Genomic DNA, 14,505 nt, shown 5'->3' with positions numbered 1-14,505 from the left:
TTTTTCACAAAGGCCCGGTATAGATTATGAAGAAACGTATTCCCCTGTAGTGGATGCGATAACATTGTGTTATTTGGTCAGTTTATGTGCATATCATAAACTGCATATGCATTTAATGGATGTGGTAACAGCCTATTTATACGGCTCATTAGATCGGGATATCTATATGAAAGTCCCTGAAGGACTAAAGATATCTAAACCATCCAGTGAATATTCACAAGGGTTATACTCAGTTAAATTGCAAAGATCTTTATACGATCTTAAGCAATCTGGACGAATGTGGTATAATCGTCTTACTGAGTATCTGGCCAAAAATGGATTCAAAAATGATGATATTTGTCCATGTGTTTTCATAAAGAAATCCACATCTGGATTCATTATAATTGCTGTGTACGTTGATGATTTAAATATCATTGGAACTTCTGAAGAGATTCCAACAATTATAAAACTCTAAAGAAAGATTTTGAGATGAAAGATCTTGGAAGGACTAAATTTTGTCTCGGCCTGCAGATCGAGCATACAAAAAATGGGATCTTTATTCATCAAGCGACATACACAGAGAAGATCTTGAAAATATTTTATATGGATAAGTCACATCCTTTGAGTACCCCAATGATCGTAAGATCTTTGGATATGGAAAATGATCAATTCCGTCCTAAAGAAGAGAATAAAGATATCCTTGGTCCTGAAGTACCATATCTTAGTGCCATTGGAGCGCTAATGTATCTTGCCAATAATACGCGACCTGACATATCATTTGCGGTGAATTTACTAGCAAGATATAGTTCCTCTTCAACCAGAAGACATTGGAGTGAAATCAAACAGATCTTTCGATATCTTCATGGAACGGTTGATATGAGATTGTTTTATCCCTATGGATCAAAGTCACAATTAGTTGGCTATGCAGATGCTGGATATTTGTCTAATCCACATAAAGGGAGATCTCAAACAGGATACCTATTTACATATGATGGAACAGCTATATCATGGAGGTCCACGAAACAGACAATAGCAGCAACCTCCTCTAATCATACTGAAATACTAGCGATACATGAAGCAAGTCACGAGTGTTTTTTGCTAAGGAGTTTGATCCAATATATCATGTCATCATGTGGACTGATTGACCATAAAATAGTTCCAACTGTCTTGTTTGAAGATAATACAGCATGCATTGCTCAACTTAAAGGCGGATACATCAAAGGTGATAGAACAAAGCATATTTCTCCCAAATTTTTCTTCACACATGATCTTCAAAATAAAGGAACAATTGATGTCCAACAGATCCGCTCAAGTGACAATCTGGAAGATTTATTTACAAAGTCACTCCCAAAATCCTCCTTTGAAAGATTGGTACATGAAATTGGGATGCGCCGATTTCGAGACATTAAATGATGTCGACAAGAGGGGGAGACTGTACTTTTTTTTCCTTGGTCAGGTTTTTTTCCCATTGGGTTTTTCTTGAAAAGGTTTTTAATGAGGCAGTTCCCATCACAAAGGATATTGTACTCTTTTTCTTTCACTAAAGTTTTTTTCCCATTGGGTTTTCTTTAGTAAGGTTTTAACGAGGCAATAATCCTAAACGGGCATCCAAGGGGGAGTGTTGTGATAAGATCATATGTGGATGCCCATTTCCAAAGTAACTTAGTTTATCAAGGATGACTCTATTTATTATAGTTTGAAAAATGTCATCTTGTACACTTATAAATAGAGGCTCAAGCCTCTAGCCTCTGAATAAAAACACACACAAGCAATAAGAATTCTCTCTCTCTTTATGTTGTAATACTTCTTTCTCTCTCTTTATATTTCTTTATATTTGTTACATCTTCCTTATTTTTTTATTTAGTTATTTTATAATAAATAAGGAAAATTTTGATTGATTTTTGTTAATTTTTTTCTATTATCAAATATTTTTTATGTTGTTAATTATTAAAGGAGAAGAGCAAAATTGCTTAAATAGTTTTAATTCTAACTAGTTAGTTAGTTACTCATTGCACAGTAGTTAAAGATGATGTTCTTGGTATTTCTATCTTGATGTGAAGAGTTAGTTTAGACTTTAGACAATGGTTATAAATAGTGGCTGCAACTCATTGTAAATATACACTAATATACTAAATGATATTCACAGTTTAGTTTTGTTTCTTCATTCACAAGTTACTTTTTTGCTCTCAAATTCTGTGTTCGTCTTCTCATCACAGTTTCATGTTTTGATCTGTGGTGCTCCTAATCTGGTTTCTCTTTAGTTCTTTTAGTAATTAGTCTTTTGCTTCTACATAAACTAAACCCCCAAAACAAAACAAAACCCCCTCCTCCCCCAAAAAAAGTAAAATCTAACTGCTAATCTATGTAAGTGATCTTAAGATTAGTTATTAAATATTAATTGTTAAATATTGGTTGTCGAAATATTTTTCTTATGCAATATTTGGTCATTAAATTTGAAAATATAATTTAGTAGCTGATTATTTTTACTAACAACCACTTAGCTAGATCCCAACAAATTAGACATTAAATTGTTACCTAAGATTGTAGTACAAAATTAATTATTTGCCACTGTTATGTCACTAAATTGCGATCACATTATCAATAATCTATTCATCACTAATTCAGTCGATATTACTATTAATATTTTGCATTTGTTGTTAGTCTAGACAAAGTCTCTAATAAACTATGACTAATATATATATATTACAAAGAAGGTGGGATTTAGCGGGATCTTTTAAAGAGATTTGTGACGGTTTTAAAATACTATAAAATAGATTATCAGCGTTTAGGTGATTATCGTCCTTTAAAGCATTGAGAAATGGATTTATAACAATTTTGATAAAAATCACCGTTATGCCAGAATATTGTGTCAATTTAGTTTGCTCGTTGAATTTCAGTTTTAATCTTGTTGGTATATTCAATTATTTTAAATATGGTTATATACATTATCAGTTTAATTTTTTGAACAAGCAGTTTGATGACATATTGGTACATAATTAGAGATTTTAACTTTTTATAACTTAAAGGTTTAGAATTTGATTTTTATTAACCAAGAAAAAAAAAGAATGTAGTATAAAATAAATATATAAAAAGAAAAAAAAGAAAAATACTAAATTGATTCTCTACGTTTGGATGTAATCTTATTTTTATTTTTAAAGTTTAAAATGTCCTATTTAAATCTAAAAAAGTTTTATTTAATTTCAATGTTTAAATAATTAACGAAATGTCCTACATAACAGCAATACAAGAACAAGGTCGATAATTTAAAGAATAAGTACAAGTTCTAAAGACACAAAATAGAGAGAGAAGATGGTGACTTTGTGACGGTGATAAGAATGGGATGAGATTTGAGATGAGATTAGAACGGTGAAGATGGTGATGATGAAAATTAGGGTAGAATTAAAAAAAAAAATTTGACTGATGGTTGACTGTAAAAAATTTAATGGTAAAGATAAAATCGAAACTTATCGAAATGTTAAGAATAAAATTGAATCAAATTAAATGTTAAGAATATGTTTAAAAGAACTTAAAAATATTAGGGACAAAAAATATACTTTAACCACTTTTATATTATACCTATGGAATCTATTCCTATTTTTTGTATTTATTCAATCCTTTTTAATTTTAAACATTAACATCTTGGACATAGACTTTGATGGACTTTCACAAATTAAAGGCTTTATTAACTTATTAATATACAAATTAAAATCTCATTCTCATCATCATTTATTATTCTAACTATCAACAATATTTTACAATTTTAATATTATAATTAGTTATAGTAAAATTAATTTTTTTTCTATATAGTTATTTATTTTATAATAATATTTTAAATTTAAATTTCAATAGACTTTTACAAATTAAAAAATTTATTAATTTATTTATACAAATTAAACTCTCATTCTTATTATCATTTATTATTCTAATTATCAATAAAATTTTACAATTTTAATATTAAAATTAATTGTAGTAAAATTATTTTTTTATCAATATAGTTATTTATTTTATAATATCTATTTATATAATTATTTATTTATTGTCATATTAGAAATAAACTTAAAAAAATAATTATATTTATAAATTTTATTTTAATATAAATATTATTATATAATTTTTATGTTAACATTTTTTGTTCTCCAAAAATTTTTTCAAGCTTTGGTATTGACTTAGCTAATAATTTAATTTTTTTTAGAGATAATTTTTTTAATTTAATTATTTAATAATATATTTTATCTTAAATTTTTAAATATTAATAATTAACTAATAATAAAAAATAATAAAGTTTGGCATTTCTCGTAAAGTAATATGCTATTTTAAGAAAACTTAAAATATGCGTTAATTGCGCTAGTCACTATGTTAGTATTCCCTCGATGGAACTACTTCTCAGAAACTATAATCTATAATCTATATATATGCAAACGCATTTTGTATGTTACCGTATAATGAGAAAAGCTTTATACATGCTTTTGAGACTTAAATTTGAGTTCAACCATAACCTTAACTCTATATATTTTTATATTGTGTTAGTCTAAACAATGTTTAATTTCATCTAGTCATATATATAGACAGAAAAAGAATACATATATTATGATTAATATTTCGGATAATTTATGCATATAAAACATCTCTATAAAACATCTCTATGGAGATATTACATATAAATATCCTAAATGAAAAATCGTTGCATGTATATATCCTAATTTAAATCTGACTTGTAAAAAACTTGAGACTTTAGAAATTGGAATTAACAGGTAAGTGATTATAGCTACACGAAAAACTCAATGAATTATTAGGACACAAATAAAAATAAAATTACGTACATGTTCTCACTTCCCAGGTGGGTAAGTAATTTTTTATTGTTATTTTAAAATCTAATGTGTTATTTGTGATTTTACATTTAAAAATGTGTTTCGAAATTCTAGATTTATTTATAAAATTTTTTATATCGGCCAAATTAGTATATAATAATATAATTTAGATATCTTTTTTACAATTTTTTCCAGATTGAAAATAAATATTATATATATGGAACAATTTTTATGATTCCTACTCTAAAATTTAATAGTAAAAATTTTAAAGCAATGGTTTTTTTGTGTATTATATGTTTAGTATTATTCGTAGGAACGATTTTTATGTGTATTCCTTGCATAATTATTTAATCAATATTTTAAAATTACTGCTTAATAAAAAATTATTATAACAGTCATAAAACTTTTTTTATAATATTCTAAGAGAATAATTTTATTTTGTTATTATAAATTACTAAAATTTGAACTTCAAATAGTAATAATATTATAAAAATTATTGTCTAAAATTATCTAATTCAATAATTTTAAGGCATAGTAAATTTTGGTGTTACTAATTTATCTGATAAAAAGATTAATTTAACTAATAAATATAAAAAAAATATTATTTGTCTTTTAAATTTTTATTTTTTGTCAATCTTTTTTAAAATTTATTATTATTAATTAATTTAAATATCTACTTTTATATATTAATTATTCAAAAAATCAAAAAGTTACTTGCTTTTTATTTTTTTAAAAAAAATTGAATAAAAGACAATATTTATAGAATATTGCACTGATAAATATATTTTACAGAAATTGATAAGACTAACAAAATTTTTTAAGAACCAATTTAATGAACATATTATTTTTTCGACAACGAATTTGAACGTTAATCCATAATTTTTTCTGCTGAAGTAATATCGGTATAAAACCTAAAGTGTACCAAGTACCAACTTAATAACATAAAAACCAAATATTTTCAAAATTAAAACAATGGGATGAATTTCTATTTTAGTGAACCACAAAGTTAATTAAATTTGTGTGTTTACTTTAATAATAATAATCTACATGAGGCACTCTTTGTGTGGTGCCATATAACAATATTATTTACAATATTTACGCCGCAGAATTTTCAAACTTTCGAGTTCAACCATCTCTTTAACACCTTCAATTCCAGTTACTTGATCCTATATAAACACATAACAATTGCTCACAATTTCACAGTGAAAACAAAAGAAAGAAGCTGAGAGGGAATAATAAACAAAGTTTCCAAATAGCAGTAATGGCTCATCTTGCTAGAACCATTTCAGTGCTATGGCTTCTTTTTATCACTACTATGGTTCCTTGTTTTGGCAGCGATTTAGCAGTGTCACCGGAGACATCTGTGGCGATCCAGAATCTTCTAGAAGACCAAGAGAATCTAACGGTTCATTGCAAAGCAGGGGATCATGATGTTGGGGTGCACACTCTAAAGCCTGGTGAAAATTTCTCGTACCATTTGAGACCTAATATCACTGGAAACACGATTTTCAATTGCAGCTTTGCATGGAATCATGGTATTTGCCGGCGGTTTGATATATATGAACATGATGAAGACAACATGTTTACGAATATCAAGTGGCAAATTTACAGAGATGGACCCTGTATGTATACACCGCGTGCTGATCTTTATTTTGATGATGATGATGATGATACTGATGATGATAGTGATGATGATGATGATGATGATGATGTACTTGATGACATCTGCTATGAGTGGAGTGACGATCCCTGTTAATTATTATTATTAACTTATATATAGATGAGAGAGTATGTATGAGAGAGCAATTATAGATGTTGTTCTTATAATAACAATAATAATAATAATAATAAATATGATGATAATAATAATAATAATAATCTAATAATATTGGAATAATATATTTAGAGAAGGTTATTGATGATGATATATGATGTACTACGCTGGAAAGCCTTAATTGTGCTTAGAAAAGCTAATTCTAAATGATCAAATGAAAATCATATATATGTTGTTAATTAGTCTTTTATTTCTCTTATATCAATATTTGGTCATTAAATTTGAAAAATGATGTGGTATCTGGTTCTTTTTCACTAACAACTACGTACTAAGCTAGAACCCAACAAATTAGTCCTTAAATTGGTATCTAATAAGATTGTGGTACAAAATTAACTATTTGCCACTATTATGTCACTAAACTGTAATCGCATTATCAGTCATTTGATCACTAATTCAGTATAAAAATATAAAAAAAAAAAAAAAAAAAAAAAAAAAAAAAAAAAAAAAAAAAAAAAAAAAAAAAAAAAAAAAAAAAAAAAAAAAAAAAAAAAAAAAAAAAAAAAAAAAAAAAAAAAAACATAATTTAGCTTTATTTTTTAGAGATTTAATTTATAGTGGTTCTCAACTGCCGCAAAATGGTTTCAAACTACTGCAAAATAAATTATGAGCATTTTGGTGATTGATGTCTTTTAAGGAACCGAGGAATATAATGGATTCGAGACAGTTTTTAGCAACTGCTTACATAATCATCGCTATGTCAGAATACTGCTGTGTCAATTTGGTTTGCTCACTAAATCTAGTTTTAATTTTGTTGGTAGATTTAATAATTTTAAATATAGTTTTGATAATGATTAGATATATAATTATTTATATATTTTTTTACTAATTTAAATTTTTTAGAAAAGTAATTTCGTAATATGAAGGAGAATATTAAAGATAAAATTATTCAATTTTTTTAATTAATTTAAGTTTTAGGACAAATAATTTCACTACGTTAATATTACTAAAGAAAATATCCATTAATAATATTATATCATTTACGTCTATTAAATTTATAAATATAACTAAACAATATATATGATAAAAGAGTTAAATAAATACTCAAGAAAGGAAAAATATTTTTCATCCATAATTATTGAAAAAGATTTTTTTTATATAATTATTATCTAGTCAATTTTTATAAGGTAACATTTCTCCTTGAAAGTATGTCAATTGATTGATCATTTAAGAAAGGGTTTAACTAACTTATATTCTTGTTAGGAGATATATTAAAGTTATTATCAGTAAAAAAAAATTAATTTTTTAATAAATAAATAAAGGACTTTGTTAGATAAACAGCGGTTTTTGTGAACAATATAAATAATGAATTCTAAAATTGACCCAATAAAGTAAAAATACACTACACTCCTAAATTATCCTACTAAAACTTAATATTAGGATAACCATCCACACACTTAGTGAATTAAATATTTAATATATCCATTGTTCACATTATTTAATATTTTCATTGTCTACCTATATTTTTCCATAAATAAATAACAAAAATAATGCACCAAAATAAAATTTAACCTTTATATTTTTTTAGGTTAACATTACATAAATATGTGAGATTATTTTGTTTTTAGAATGTGTATGTAGTTTCAAGTTAGATAAAATGTACCGAAAGAAGTGTAATTCTAATTTAACTATATATAAAGTAATATGCTATTTTAAAGAAACCTTATAAAATAAGTGTTATTTGCTCAAACGCGTTTTGTATGTTACCGAATAATGAGAAAAACTTTATGCATGCTTTTGAGACTTAAATTTGAGTTCAACCATAACCTTAACTCTATATATACTTTTATATTATGTTAGTGTAAACAATAATGTATGTTTAATTTCATACAGTGAAAATAATAGCAATGCATGTCTCTCATTTTTGCTAGAACTTATTTGATGTTATGGGTGGTTACTATAATTAAGGCAATGTATACCTAATTAAATAAATGGAGTGAATCTTTTACTTAAATACACAAGATGAAAATTTGTTACGCGCATGTGTATTTTTACTATTATGTAAACCGTGGTAGTCAATCACGGTTTCTAATTTTTACGTAAACCGTTGCTACCAGGAACGAATTATGGTTGAAACACATTAGGCATAAACCGTGATAGTCTCCCACGGTTTATGAAAAAAATTTGTTGAACATAAACCCTCCTAGCTAGCTTCCCATGGTTTATGAAGAGAATGGCTTCAACATAAACCCCCTAACTTCCCAAGGTTTACATGATAGGTAGTATAAATACATAAACAAGCATATAAAAGTGATTCAATTAAACATATAAAATAAGCGGACTTACTCAGATGAATTTAGTACACTAAACAAACATGTCGACATTCATTGACTTAACCAACCTTACATTACTCAAATTAAGAGTGCCTAATACAACTTAAACAACAATGACGACCCAATAAACGTAATAAGATCTAAGCATCCCCTCCAGCAGCATGTCTTCGCTGGTCACAGTTCCTCCGCGTATGCCCAGGCTGACGGCATAGCCCACAGCGCTTCGGCTGGTTCTCCACAGACTGATCTATACTACCACGGATCCTGGTTATCTTCGCACGACCTTCCTTTGCACGTCTCATGTTAGGATCAGGAATGATAGTTGGCCCAGCATATGGGGGCCATAGGCCTTCTGGGATAGGCGGAACAAAACCCTGCTTGTAAACATTGAACACCTCACTCATACGATACACCTCGTGAACATATGACGCCCAATTAAGGCGCGAGTAGGCGCAACATGCAATGGCGTGGCAACAAGGATAATAGAGTACTTGAAAGTGGCCACAGTCGCAGGTGTGATCCTTAAGGGAAACTCTGTAGCTACCCAACGAGAAGTTTCTGGTCGGTGTTGTCTCGGCCACAGTGTACTCCGATTGGTGCCTGTCATATAAGGTCACGGTGAAGCACCTTGAGTCTCTTATGTTCCGATCAATAGCCTTTACCAATGCCTAACAAAATTCATGCCCAGATCCGAGTTGTGCCTCTGCTGTCTGTCCGTGGACCACGAATAGCTCAGCAAACCTCCCGTAAGTTGACTTAACCAACGATGTGACCGGGAGGTTGCGAGTTCCCTTTAACACGGAGTTCACACATTCACTAATGTTGGTTGTCATGTGCCTGAACCGTCTACCACTATCCTCATGTTGGGTCCATTTGTCGTATTCCATCTGGTTGGCCCAGTCACATATTGTCGGATTCTCAGTCCGCATGATGTCAAACCAGTAATAAAACTCTGCTTCAGTTTTTGCATAGGCAGCATTCACCAACATCCTCCTTGCATCCTTACCTTTGAAGGTAAGAAAAAAATTCGCAGCCACATGATGAATACAGTACGCTCGAAAAGCACGTGGAGGTAGCCATCCAGTCTCAGGGACCTCAAGTGCTGCCTTAATGCCATTATGCCTGTCAGAGATAACAATGATACCCTCCTGTGGTGTCACATGCGCTCGTAGGTTGGACAAGAAGAATGACCATGACTCTGCGTTTTCTCCCTCCACAAGGGCGAAGGCTATCGGGAGGATGTTTGAGTTCCCATCTTGCGCTATCGCCAGCAGCAGCGTCCCTCCATACTTGCCATACAAGTGGGTACCGTCAATACTCATGAGGGGCTTGCAATGCTGAAATGCCTCGATATAGGGTGGAAATGTCCAGAAAAGTCGATGAAAGTACACCTTGGACTCATCAACCTCATCCCCAAGCCGAACAGGAGAGGTCTTCAACACAGAAACTGTCCCAGGCATGGTTGACTATACCCCTAGCATCCAACGTGGCAACTCCGCATACGACTCTTCCCAATCTCCATATATTTGTGCCACTGCCTTCTGCTTCGCCATCAAAACCTTCCTGTAACTAGGCTTGAAACTGTAATCGGCTTCTGTAGCTTGTTGCAATACCTTTACCGTCACCGTAGCATCTGCCCTAACCAACGAAAGAATCTTCGCACAGATAATGTGGTAATCCAGCTGACGGTGATTACTGGAAATAGAGGTTGCCAAGCAAGTGTGTGGCTCATTGTACCTCCTAACCTCCCAAGTGCCCTTTCATGCACGCAGCGCTACGCGAATCAACCAAGTACAACCCTTACCGAACTCCTTGCATTTTCCATGATACTTAAGATGATCTGATTCGATGACTTTGTACTCAACACCTCGGCGGATGCTATAGTCCTTCACACTCAACACAGCCTCATCTTTATTTTGGAATGATTGCCTAATCTGAAATTTTGTAGAAGATCCCCCAACTGTAGGACCACAGTCCGCCTGTGGACCCAGAGCCTCCAAGTTTAGTGTGGAGAAGTGTGGAGGGTACTACTGAGTGCCAGAACTTGAAGGCCCATGTTGTGCATGTGGATTGGCACCTGTGTCATCATCGTTGTCCCCAATGATATCTACAGGCTCCTGGTCAGAGTCATCGTCACACATTGCATTCTCTAATCGATCAGGTTCTCCAAAGCCTTGCATATCAGGTAGCAAGCCACCACCGGTGCCCACTTCATACGCCTACTCAAAGACCCCTGCATTCTCCAAAGGTACAGAACCAACAACCTCCGTTCGATCTAAATCAGCCACGAATGAAGGGGATGCTACCAACGGAACGGATGGTCTCACCGTAGGCATCGAACTAGACGCACCGCCCGCGGCAATCGAGTTATGAACTGGAGCTGATGCCCCAGAACTATCGACACCAACCTCCAACTTCGCGAACAACTCGTGTATTCTGACCTCTGGAAAACTCCTAACACAATAGAACAGAACCCTAATATCTTCATCAGCCGCTAGCACAAAGGTATCATACTTAACACCGGTCGAGACAACTACAATGGGAATCTTGTAGAATAGCTTCTTCACCCACTTGCTACCAAACACCCCAAGTTTCTGTAAGATGCTGTTCTTCAAATTTGACAAAGTGCTTGATGAACTGATGAAAACACTTACTGGTTCTCTGTCAGTGAACTTCACACCATATCTTTTGCTTTTTTGGATTTTCCTAGAGCAATGCACTAAGGTAAGAAAACTCTCTTCCACACTTGCCATTGTGACAATGATCTCTTATGCAGCTTCAATCTCTCACACACATATATATAGAATTTTACTCCTCATAAACCTTTGCAACCAACCAAGGTTTATGACCATACGAACTCCTTCATAAACCGTTGCTGGTCACTAGGTTTTATGTATATTTTGCTGCCTTCATAAACCGTGGGAGGCTACCACGGTTTATGCCTAATGTATTCCAACCATAATCCATCCCTAGTAGCAACGATTTACGTAGAAATTAGAAACCGTGGTTGGCTACCATGGTTTATATAATAGTAAAAATGTACATGCACGTAACAAGTTTTCATTTTGTGTATTTAGGTAAATGATTCACTCAATTTATTTATTTGGGTAAATTGCCCCTATAATTATGTTGCCATTATTAGTAGAGTGGATAATATTAACTTAAATTTAGAAGAAGAAATTTATTAATAGAGTGGATAATATTAATTTTAAGAAAATTTTCTGTAAAATTTTTATGTGTTATAATTTTATTTTATATTTATAGTGTATAATTTATAAAATGTTATTGCAAGTTTGAGACAATAATAACTATTATATTACAGATAGATTAGTTAAAATATTACATTTCATCTTTAAGATTGATATTTATGTTTTTCAGGTAACTATTTATATTAAAGAATCGCATCACCAGATTTTCAAAAAATATGCTAGAACTTTTGCGTGACCAAATGTATATGTTCTAAATATTTATTTTTTACTAACTGAAAAAGATAATTAATTTTCTTCATAAAAATTTTATTGACAATATTATCTGAGGAATCAAAACATATTTTCAATTGAGGATTTGATAATTGAATCGTCATTCAAAACAATTTCAAATATTCTGACTTAAAGAGTTTAATCATTGCTAGGTTAATATCATACAATTTTGTATGTTCCCGAATAATGAGAAAAACTTTATGCATGCTTTTGACACGTTGAGTTCAACCATAAACTAAAGTCTATATATACTTTTATATTATGTTAGTGTAACAATGCAATGTATGTTTAATTTCATATAGTCATATAGACGGTAAAAATAATAGTAATGCATGGCTCTCATTTTTGCTAGAACTCATTATGCTATGGGTGGTTACTATAATTATGTTGCCATTATTAGGCAACACTTATTCAATAATTCCAACTACACATTTTTGAAGATAGAAAATGCTTTGGAAAGCAATGATGATCTAAAAGTTCATTTCAAATCAAAAGACACTGATATTGGGGAGAACTATCTGAAGCCTCATGAGTCTTTTGAGTCCCATTTTCGACCTAATGTTTGGGGCTGCACACTTTTCTATTGCTGGTATTCATGGAAAGGTGGTTGCTATTGGTTTGAAATATATAGCGATACAAGGGACAATGCAAGACATTGTGTCGAAGTTTGCGCTTGGCAAATTAAGAAAAAGGGACCATGTTTATATATACCTAAAGATAAGAAGTCTCGTTGTTATGATTGGAATGCAAAACCAGGTCCACTTTGATTATTATTATTATTATTATTATTATTATTATTATTATTATTATTGATCTTTATATATTAGCATATGTTATACATGTAGATTCAATTTGAGAACTTGATGGATGATGTTCTTGCGCTGATTTCTTATTGAAATATAACAATTATATTATGGCCACGATCTACGATGGCTACAAATATGGTGGTTATGGGTGACTAGTTTTTGACCTGTAAATTCAAAAGTAACACCTGTCAAGACTATTGTTATATTTAATTTTTTTTTATTTGAGTTTTTTTTTTCAAAAAAAAAAAGTGGTGATTCATTTATTTCAATAAATAGATTACATGTTCAAGGTGGACAAAACACAGTAAAAGAAGGGGATAAACCCAAGTGTCCTTAAGAAACAACATTAAGAGAAAGGAAAAAAAAAAAGAAACTAAGAAGTGAGATGTCTTTAAAATTCCTCTGCCATGGTCTTAAATTCCGTCACTACTTGGTAAAGTGAAATGATAGTATTCTTGAAGACCCGGACATTTTTTGCTCTCTAAATCTTTTATGGTAGTATTGATGCAAGTGCAGTTTTCTCCTTTCAACCCACTTCCTTCTTCAATTCATTCAAGAGCCAAGACCACCATTTTCAAAATTGATTTGAAAGAATTGGTAAAATCTAGTTTCTGAAACTGATTTCAGACTAAAAAAGTTGAGTTACGGAGCATGAAAGAAGATAATAAATGATAGATTTTTCTAATTGCTGATAGTTAGGGCAAAAGTTTTTTATAGATAAAAATCGTTGCTTGACCTTATTTCTGACCGACAGACCACCGTGAAGAATTTTTTAGATGAATGTTTCTACCTTCATTGAGCATGGTATCTTTCATGTTACTTCTCAGATTTCTTTCTTGCAGCATGTTTCTGGGAGTTGATCCGATATGAATGATGAAATTGAAATGCAACTCAATACTCCGAAAAAATTGAATAGTAGTCATTGTTGTCTAACTTCTAAGTAATTTCAACTTCATTATCGCTGGTTTCTGTTTATAGAATAGCACTTGCAATTGCTTGTGGGAATCTATCTCCAATTAGTTGCTCATTCCACTGTCTGTTGCTGGCATATAATTGATTAACACAAATTAGATTTTGGTATGTGTTAGACTGACAATGCACTGTAATTGGATTAAAATTCTCCAACTGCGGGTGCTCAAATATCCTAACACCAATGGATAATAGAATCATAACTACAACTGGCAAGGAGGACGAGAAACAGCGGCGACCGGCGAAAAGCATTGACGACTGGCGATCTAACGAGGACGAGGAGTAGAAACAGCGAGTGGCGCGCGACGTCTACCCTCGCGGATCTGCTGGCGTCGACGTCGAACAAGGAAGAGGAGCAGC

At 31.2% G+C, this 14,505-nt stretch overlaps 3 protein-coding genes across 3 annotated transcripts; 2 read left to right on the top strand and 1 right to left on the bottom strand.

Moving 5' to 3' along the window:
• The first annotated feature begins 6,048 nt into the window (after nt 1–6,048).
• LOC107485683 (S-protein homolog 3-like) lies at nt 6,049–7,006 on the top strand. Its single transcript, XM_052260670.1, has 2 exons — nt 6,049–6,409; nt 6,999–7,006. The coding sequence occupies exons 1-2, from the start codon at nt 6,049–6,051 to the stop codon at nt 7,004–7,006; spliced, it is 369 nt and encodes a 122-aa protein (XP_052116630.1).
• A 2,025-nt stretch (nt 7,007–9,031) lies between these two features.
• Nucleotides 9,032–10,351, bottom strand: LOC107485684 (uncharacterized). Its single transcript, XM_016106209.1, has 2 exons — nt 9,633–10,351; nt 9,032–9,491 (listed from the first exon to the last, which is right to left on the bottom strand). Exons 1-2 carry the CDS (start codon nt 10,349–10,351, stop codon nt 9,032–9,034), a joined length of 1,179 nt encoding a protein of 392 aa, XP_015961695.1.
• A 2,351-nt stretch (nt 10,352–12,702) lies between these two features.
• LOC107485685 (S-protein homolog 3-like) lies at nt 12,703–13,137 on the top strand. Its single transcript, XM_016106210.1, has one exon. The coding sequence runs from the start codon at nt 12,703–12,705 to the stop codon at nt 13,135–13,137; it is 435 nt and encodes a 144-aa protein (XP_015961696.1).
• The last annotated feature ends 1,368 nt before the right edge of the window (nt 13,138–14,505 follow it).

The sequence above is a fragment of the Arachis duranensis genome, chromosome 4 (genome assembly GCF_000817695.3).
Source record: "Arachis duranensis cultivar V14167 chromosome 4, aradu.V14167.gnm2.J7QH, whole genome shotgun sequence".
In the NCBI taxonomy this organism is placed as follows: domain Eukaryota; kingdom Viridiplantae; phylum Streptophyta; class Magnoliopsida; order Fabales; family Fabaceae; genus Arachis; species Arachis duranensis.
This window is presented reverse-complemented; position numbering and strand designations above follow the sequence as displayed.

What these genes read in the sequence shown, in the direction of transcription:
- LOC107485684 (XM_016106209.1), bottom strand. Translation starts at nt 10,351, where the DNA reads ATGCCTGGGACAGTTTCTGTGTTGAAGACCTCTCCTGTTCGGCTTGGG. An exon ending in GTTAAGTCAACTTACGGGAG is followed by an intron (nt 9,492 to 9,632) that starts GTTTGCTGAGCT and finishes CTTATATGACAG; the next exon opens with GCACCAATCGGAGTACACTG.
- LOC107485683 (XM_052260670.1), top strand. Translation starts at nt 6,049, where the DNA reads ATGGCTCATCTTGCTAGAACCATTTCAGTGCTATGGCTTCTTTTTATC.
- LOC107485685 (XM_016106210.1), top strand. Translation starts at nt 12,703, where the DNA reads ATGGCTCTCATTTTTGCTAGAACTCATTATGCTATGGGTGGTTACTAT.